General features: G+C 54.7%; 1 protein-coding gene across 1 annotated transcript in view; it reads left to right on the top strand.

Moving 5' to 3' along the window:
• Positions 1-577: 577 nt before the first annotated feature.
• The window catches only part of LOC311524969 (phosphatidylinositol 3-kinase regulatory subunit alpha-like), a gene marked incomplete at its 3' end in the record, with an annotated part of 182,176 nt that continues 173,736 nt past the window's right edge, over positions 578-9,017 (top strand). Inside the window, exons 1-2 of the mRNA XM_084636640.1 lie at positions 578-618; positions 1,013-1,782. Of these exons, the coding sequence (XP_084492766.1) occupies positions 1,473-1,782 (310 nt within the window). The 5' untranslated portion in view covers positions 578-618; positions 1,013-1,472. The remainder of the gene's footprint in view (positions 619-1,012; positions 1,783-9,017) is intronic.

Genomic DNA, 9,017 nt, shown 5'->3' on the forward strand with positions numbered 1-9,017 from the left:
AGCCAGCGAGGAGGTGTGTCTACTGACATCACCCTATAAATACTGTGCGGCAGTGCAGGATCATAAGGGGGTCTGGGGGCGGGGGGCCGGGGGAGCGTGAGCGCTGCACGGAGGACCTTGCCTCGGAATCTCTTCCCCCCCCAGAAAGGGGAGGCTGGGGGCGCGGGCAGAGACTTGGCAGCTTCCTAAGCCCATCTTTCCCTGCTCTCCCCGGCTGGCAGGGAGCCCCGGGCAGCTGCAGGCGGCAGACAGAGCCGGGACACGCCTGGCACCGAGTGGTAAGAGGCATGCACTTTCTTAGGAGTTGCGGCACCACGGCTAAGTTGTTGCAGCCGGACGCGGGCTGCGCTGGTGGAGGCATGCCGGTGGCATGGGCAGGCGAGGGTAGGGAGCGGATCTGTGTGTGTGTGTGTTCGAGGTGGGGGGAAGCAGCTGTCTCTCCCTGTGGCTAGCTATTTTCTGCTCCTAAGAGCTGTGGACGTTGGTGGCGGTGGGCAGCAGAGTGAAGGGGAGGCGAATGACTGACGGGCGCTGACAAACAGGAGCCAAGCGGGCTTCTCTCCTACATGCCTGGGTCGTCGCTGAATGCTGCGTGGAATCACGTCGCTTTGACTTTGCGTGGGTTTGGTGTTCCTCGGGCAGTTATATCCCTGAAGCGATTTTTGAAATGTACCCCTGCTCCCTCAAAAAATTCCCCATCTCCGCGTATTGAACCAGTTCCTGGCACGGATCTCCGGCTGCCCTCTGGAGGAGCGTTGTGCGCAGGGAGAGGCGTATTAACGACTGGCCTATGGAGAGAGGGCACCGTGCCCAGTTTCTCCTCCTTTGCCGCCGCTCGGCCCCGCTTTTCTTGCCTGCGGTGCCTGATCCCTGCGGACGCGGGACCTGGCCGAGACGCCCGTGACTCCCTCGGTCCCGGCGTGGCGTTTTGGGTGGGAAGCTGGGCTCCGTCGGTGCATCGAGGTGGTGATGATTTAAGCATTAATACGCTCGCGCTCTCTCTCTCCCACAGGGACGGAACAAGCAGGCGATTGCTGACAGGACAGGATCCCAAGCAGCGTCGTCCGGGAAGACAGAGGGCATCCGGGCTGACGGGCGTCGCGGGAAATGTTAGATTAAACCCGAGCTGGGGGAGAGACAGGTAACTGCAATCTCCTCCCTGCACTCACAGCGGATGGCACTGGGATTATTACGGATGGCTGGCCTGATGGCAGCATGCTCTTGACCCCTTGGGGCTGCCTCTGATCCCCGCGCTCCTGGAGTGGGAGGCTGGCAGCCGGAGCTGCGACTCTGGGGGTGCCGAGGGGGAGTGTTAGAAGTTCTGGGAGCAGCTCTACTGACCTTCTCTCTCTGCCCCCCACCACCCACCTCTGATCCCAGTCCATCGCGCTCTCTCAGCACCTCCCAGTGCCTGCTGGGACTGGCGGAGAGCCCCTGGCGTGCGAGTGACCCCTTGCCACCAACTTCCTGCCATGGCCTCGTCGGATGGGCTGCAGTACCGGGCACTCTACGAGTATAAGAAGGACCGGGAGGAGGACCTGGCGCTGTGCCCCGGGGACCTGGTCACTGTCAGCAAGGCGGGACTGCTGGGCATGGCCGACTACAAGGAGGGGGACGAGAGGAGCCCCAAGGGCTGGCTGAACGGCTTCAACGAGCGCACTAAGGAGCGGGGCGACTTCCCGGGCACCTACGTGGAGTACTTGGGCCCTGTGAGGATTGTGGCCACCGCTCTCAAGGCTCGGCCCAGGCCTGTGCCCCCCACCCCCACCAGCCAGCTGTGGGGTGAGTACCAGCTGGGGATGCGGGGTGGGCGGGGAGCGTCTGTTTGATGAGTGTGTTCCTCTCCCCCCGGGTAGCGGCCTCTCAAAACTCCTTAGACCAAGGGGCGGATGTTGTGGGGAGCCACTCTCGAGGCCCCGGGCTAAGGTCAGCCGCGCCGCCCTGAGAGCCCATCTCCCAGGGAATGGGAGGACCCCCTGCCCACGCACCCCTTCCTCTTTGGGGGCAGGGCTACGTTCAGACAGCTCCCATGGTCTCCACGTGGCGAGAGGTCAGGCAGCTGGGCCTCAAACCCCGTGGGCTCTATGGGGCAAAACTGGCCCATGCCCCCACAAAGCGGTTGCTCCGTCAAGCACACCTCCGGAGGGTAGAGAGGGGAGGGGTACATGCCTACAAGACACCTCCTCCAAGCTCGTCTTTGCATGTAGAAAGCGGGGGCCGGCTGGACATGTGGCTCTGGATGTTTGAGCCCAGCCGGGCATGCGGCTCCTAACCAGCGGCAGAGACTCAAGGGCAAGTCGGCGTGACGCAAGCCGGCTGGGAGTTTGCTGTGCTGGGGTGGGGGGTGGGGGGGATTGGATATTGGCACGGAGTCCTGCAAGCGTGCCTGGGGTCTCACAGTCAGGACCTGTTAGAGGCCTCGATCCTGATCACGGGGTAGGACTCTGCTGGCTCCTGATTTACACTGGCCTGCATGAGATCCGGTTCTGGCAGGTTTGGCTCATGGAGCAAGCTGGCTTTGGGCCACTGGCTGGCATCACAGGTGACTTTGAATAGCCACCAAAGCTAGGGCAGGACGGCACGGCTAGCACTGCTGTGGACCCCCGGTTCTGTGGTATTTGCCAGGTAGTCCTGCCTCCCAATCCTCGGCAGAAGAGACTGGGGCTTCCTTGACACCGGGGGAATTAAGTCATCCAGGGCCCTCTGGATGCTTGGGCTGCAGTTTTCCGCTGGGAAGTGGGGTTACCTCTGCCGGGGCATGAGGGATGGCAGACCCAAGAGCTCCCTCAGTGTCCCAGTGGAGATGCACGCCAGCCCCAGAGATCAGATCGGCTCAAAGTTTGGGGGGCTCGGATCTGGGAGGGGGGACGCGGTCGGTTTTGTTCCGAGCATGTTGCAACGTATGCACCGAGCCCGTCGCTCCTCTGAGCCAGGCTGGCTGGAGCATCAAAGGCTGAATGAATGGGATCATTTACGTGCACCATACAGCTCAGCGGAGCGTGTCCGAATTTGTACCAGTGACAAACAGAAGCTGGCAGCACTGCGAGCGAGCCCGGGGCTAAGCGCCCCTCCACTTCTGCAGGCGATCGGGTGCAAGAGCTGGTAGGGAGGTAGGGGAGAAAAAGCCCCATAGCATGCTACCCTGGGGAGCCAAAAGACAGGCTGAATGCCCAGCCCCCAGCAAGACAACTGGTCAGTGGGTAGGATAGGGCATGCAGTGTAATGCTGTCACCTTGGTAAAGCTCTTTTGAGATCTATAGCTGGAAAATGCTGGATAACATCTTGTTATTGCAGCTGTGGGGGACCACAGAAAGGAACATCAGGAGCTGTATGGTCTTAACAGATATGCCCCTATGAGAGGTGTAGGATTTCCTTTCAAGGACCCACTGACGGCAGAGGGAAGGTGGTATGTTTCTCCCTAGCTTAGAGTCCTCGCTGTCACTTACTGTTTTCTTTCCCCCCTCCCAAAGTGACTTCCAAACTCATTTCTGGTGTAATTAGTTGTGTATCTGCCCTGCTTTAGTTTCCTGTGTCTTGCAACTTTAAATCTGAATCAGCTCCATGCAGATTGTTATAGAGGGAGGGGTACACACTGTGCTCTCAGTGGAAGGCTTTATATTCGTTCTTTCTTGGTCAGTTGCTATTCAGTTGATAATTGAAACTTATTCTGACTTGGTCTGGGACTCACCCCTGCAGTGCCTCCTGCTGGTTGTCCAGGGAATTAGTATTCCAGCCCCCAGAGCACCCTCTGCAGGCCACGGTCCCATTTGCCGCTGGGCCCCAAGTCCCTCCTAGACCCCAGTGCCCCTTTTACCCAGGGTGCTGCTCCCTGGCAGTACCCCCAAAGATCTGGGTCTCCCCTCCCTGGGGAATCCCCACCTCACCTCAGTCTATGGCCACTGCCAGTCATCAACTAGGCCCCATTCCCTGGGGCCCACTGCAGTGTAAACGCCACTCATCGTAGGCAAGAGGGGTTTGGACCTGCTGCCTTTGCCTACCTTTGGCTTCCCACTGCAACCCCAGTACCTATTTGGCCTTCTTCTAGGCCTGCAGCCTGGGGGGTTTCCAGGCTGGAGCTCCCCAGGCCTTCCTCCAACCCTGCTCCACTCCAGGTACTATGGTACACTCCCCAGCAGCCAGGCACTTCTCCCTCCGCCTTTATAGGGCCAGCTGGGTCTGGTTGGGGCATGGCCCCAGCTGCGGCTGCTCCGCCAATCAGCCCAGCTTTTCCCCTGCCCCAGCCCTCTCCCAGGGCTGTTTTAAGCCCTTCAGGGCAGGAGCAGGTGACCACCCTGCTACACTTGGAAATACATGGCTGCTCTTGGTCTATGGAGAACCCATAAATCCTGACCGTAAGGTCAAAGAAAACTGCAGCAAACCCCTTCTCTTTTCATGGAGTCACTTAAAAACAGGAGCACGTTTCTAGCCAGGGTGCTTGGTGAGTTGCAAATGTATAAATATTTGTAGAGATTGCAAACCGAGTCCGATGCTGCTGTTTGTTGCATGACATGGGTGGAGTCTCAGGTGGAATGTTCTTGGGTCCGGTTTCTGCATTAGCAGAGTCCTTATCTGTGTTGTATTTGAATGAGGATGCCCAAAGTATAGTAGGGCCTGATTCCGCCCACCCTTGGGCCGGGATAAGTCGGGAATCGCTCTGGAGAAGTCAATGCAGTTCGATAGCCTGAGAGAAGAACTCAGTCTGTGGGGGAAGAAAATTAGGTTTGTTGTTGTTACTGCAGCTTGATCATTGCTACGTGTGTGATTGTGTTAAAGAAACCCCATTTGGCTGGGAAGGGATGAAGTGGAAGGCTGTGTAAACCCGTGTTGCTGGCAGATCAGGGTGTCAGTCTGGCTGGGATTTTTCCCCCGCAAAGCCAAGCAGTTTTATAAATCTGTTTAGGTTGCAGGGTCTCACTGGTGCAATGGTTCCAGCCATGAAATCTCTGGCTAACATCACGTCTCTCTGACTTTCAGATTATGCAACTGTTTTTGTTGGAGGGAGGAGGGGTTAAGGCAGTGGCTTTCAACCTTTCCAGACGACTGCACCCCTTTCGGGAGCCTGATTTGTCTTGCTTACCCCCACGTTTCACCTCACTTAAAAACGGCTTGCTTGCAAGATCGGACACAAAAATACAAATGTGTCCCTGCCCACGGTTCCTGAACAATTGCTGACTTTCTCACTTTTACAATATAATTATGCAATAAATCAATTGGAATATAAGTATTGTACTTACTTTTCAGTGTGTGGGATATAGAACAGTATAAATAGTCAGTGTCTGTATGAAATTTTAGTTTGTTCTGACTTTGCTGGTGCTTTCTATGTAGCCTGTTGTAAAACTAGGAAAATGTCTGCATCAGTTGTTGTACCCCCTGGAAGACCCCTGCGGACCCAGGGATGTGCGAACCTCCGGTTGAGAACCACTCGGTTAAGGCACCAAACTGGGACTCAGGACACCTGGGTTCAATTCCCTGCTCTGCCACAGACTCCGTTTGTGAACTTGGCCATGTCATCGAGCCTCTCTGTGCCTCAGTTTCCCATCTGCAAAGTGGGGAATAACAATCCACCCGTGGTCTGCCTTGTCTATGACTATAAGCGTAACGCCAGCCGACCCTGGTCATCGGCGGGCGGGATCGAACCTGAGACTTCTGAAGCATAGCGTGTGAGTCTCTACTGGCTGAGCTCAAAGGCCCCTAGACTCTCTAAAGGGGGGCAGAGCAGCACACCAGGCAGGCATGGGTTACATAAGCCCTTTGGAGTAGGGACTCTCCCGCTGTCTTTGCACAGCACCCAGCACAATGGGGCCCTGAGCTCAGTTGTGGTCCCCTGGGGCTATTGCACCTCAGATTAGAAATCGGTTGCTAAGGCCAACATCGTCAAATTTAGGGGCTTAAACTGAGGCACTTACCTCCATATTTAGGCACCTGACTAAAGAGACCCTGTCTGTCAGAGAGGCCAAGCACACGCAGCCTCTCCCCCCCGCTGACTTAATCTTTAAAAAACACTGAGTATAGCTCGGATGGGGGTGAGCCAAAACCTCTGCTTGATCGCAACCCGTGTGTAGTTACATAATGCACCCGAGCCAAAAGAACCAGCCTGGTTCGTTCTCCTCTCCGCCAGGCCGTGATAAAGGAGAAATCTCTCTCTGGGCATAAGGTCTGTTCGCTTCCTGGCTGGGACCTCTGCTGGGGTTTACTCAGCTCGACACAGCGTGACCTACCCGTGGCCGAACTCTCTCAAGGACCGGCTTAGTATCTCCAATCCTCTCGCGTCTGTCTGCCTGGCTTGTGTCTCGTGCGGGGATTTCGAGCCAGGTTAGCAAAAGGGCTTGTGTAGATCTGAAGCGGGCTGGAGCATTATGCCGTTTTGCTGATTTGAATGTCGGTTTCCTTTCTTCCTTGCCATCTCCCTGAACTCGATGAGCGAGCCCCGCGTTGAGAGGGCACAGCTCAGCAGTGCGAAGTCGCGGGGGTGGCTGGGAGCAAAGGGTGGTAGCAATGCCCCATATGGCGTTGCAGGATCATGCCGCGCCTGAGAGGCCCACAGAGAACGTGATGGATTTAAAGGAGGATTAGCCTCTGAGGAGTGACATGAAGGGGTGTCCTTATTAGATTTTTCTAGTCCTGACTATTAAGGCTGCGAACTCCTTGGGATTGGCAAGCCCAGCTGGCTTGCCTCAGCAGCAGTGACGCTTCTGTGATAGAAACCGAGCCGGCCGTTCTGTTGGCGATGCCCTGGGCACAGCACAGAATCCAGCTCGCTCTGCCGTAGCCGGCTGGGCTCTGCAGGAGTGAACGTTTGCAGGTGAATAAATGGCCAAATTCAGCTGTGCCTTGCCTCCTTGCAGCCATTTACCCCGGTGCCAAGCGAGTAAAGCCACTCCTGAAACAGCATGGCAGCATTTTGCACCTACTTTGCATCCATGTAAGCAACCACACGCAGGGCAGGGCAGTGGCGGATCAAGCCCGGTTTGCACGCCGACACAGGGAACCGTGTTCGTATAGCTGGCCGCTCACTCTTTTTTTTTAAAGCTATCGCTGTTAACCCAAAGACTCAGCTGGACCTGGAAGTGGCTGCAGAGGGAATTGCCCTAAATTAACTTTTGACAGGTTGCCATCAATCAGGGCTTTGCAGCCTGTTTCCATGGGATTTCTACCCACTCCCCGAAGAATACAGTTCTACTAGCCTCCTGTAAGGTTTCCAAATACACATCTGGGTTGAGTTTCTCTGGAAAACAGCCAGCAACGGTTACAAATACCGAGACTCCTTAAAAGGTGACGACAGCGCGCTGGGTTGACAGGCCTGTCAGAGGATGAAAGTCCTCTCTCTCATGAGCATCTCATGATCCTTACCATATTCATCCTCGCAACACCCCTGTGAAGTGGGGAAGGGCTAGGGCTTGTCCTCAGATGCCTGATCTGAGGCATGCAGAGTGTCCTCCTGATGTTGCATCATTATAACGCGTGCGTTGGGACATTGCATCAAGAGGCAGCCATTATGACATTGCAACTCTCTGTCCTTGGCAAGTGGGCAGTGTCAGGACCTGCACCAGGATTTTCTGTGGCCAGCTCCATCCTGGTGTGGGATCTGCCCCCTTCCATCTGGCTGTTCAGAGGGGAGGGTGTCTAGTGGCTCTCCTGTTTCGTCTCCCCCTACCATGCCTGGTATTTTGACCATGCTGCCGTGCCAGTCACCCTTGGCAGAGATCTAGGTAAAGCAAGCAGAGCGCTGAGCTAGCCTGCATGCGACTCTAGATCCAGAGGAGGGGTGTCTCTGCCTTGTACGGTGTTGTACAGTGGGCTGCCTTTCCTATGGAAAGGGCAGTATGGAATCACAAGGCGTGTCCTGGGCCAGCGCAGAGCTGTGCAGAGTTGTCTGTGCCATGCCTGCCTTCGTTATGCCCCGCTCTGCTCCGCAGTCTGTCATCTGAAGGACGGGTTTATTTAGTGAACGCTGTCTGCCCTGTCCACAAGCAGGTCACGGTCCTCTGAAATGCCTTGCTGAACTTCAGTCAATGAGCCTCACCTTGAGGATCACAGGTGAAGAGCTCCTTGTGCCTCTTCCATCTTTGAGCTGGGCTGGGCGGTTTTCATCTTCTGGGGAAGGATCAATCCAAAGGGGCAGGGATGCCGTTCACCACAAATACTCACAGTGAGAACGCTTGTGGCGTTTGACCAGTTCTACCCATCGCCAGTTCTCCCTAGTGACTTGATCCAAGTTTGAACCTAGGTCTCTAGACATGAAAGGCTCATAGTTAAGGCTACATTTTAGTCACGGGTATTATTAGTAAAAGTCATGGACAGGTCACGGGCAGTAAACAAAAATTCATGGTCCATGACTTTTACTATATACTCCCATGTGACTGGGGTCCCGGGGGGGCCAACTGAGGTCACTCAATTAGGATGAACTGCAAAGAATAGGGCAGACAATCCCCCAAACTGGTGGATATTCCAGTACTTCGATTTACCAAGCCAGCATAAAACAGCTTCCTTATTACCTCACTGGTTACTCAAAAGTCCAAACAACACGGTTTCCTTAAAGTGATCCAGCCTCAGGCCTCCATCCAGGTACACATGTCAAATATGATGAGGATTAGTGAAAATCTTATTCATTATGTAAGAAAGTTCTACCCATCCCAAAGGATCGGACACTTTACCTCCCAGCTTAATGAATATTTCAGATCTTATCCAAATACATGCTTACAGCCAATTCTTATTAACTAAACTAAAATTTATTTTAAAGGAAAAGAGAGACCGTATTGGTTAAAAGATCAGTATACATACAGACATACGTACAATTCTTGAGATTCAGATTCATAGCAGAGATGGAGAGCTTTGTAGACACAAAGAGTTCTTTCAGAAATAGTTCATAGGTTATAGTCCATTGTTTGTATTCAAGGTGGTCCAGTCAGGACTGGGATCTCAGTCCTTAGGGCTTAGGCTTCCCCTGCATGAAGCATCAAGCAGGTCTGAGATGACAGGCTCAGGACCCAAGAGTCTTTTATACAGTTTCAGGTCTC

This window comes from Lepidochelys olivacea (assembly GCF_965140295.1).
Source record: "Lepidochelys olivacea isolate rLepOli2 genome assembly, chromosome: 8".
NCBI classification, from domain to species: domain Eukaryota; kingdom Metazoa; phylum Chordata; order Testudines; family Cheloniidae; genus Lepidochelys; species Lepidochelys olivacea.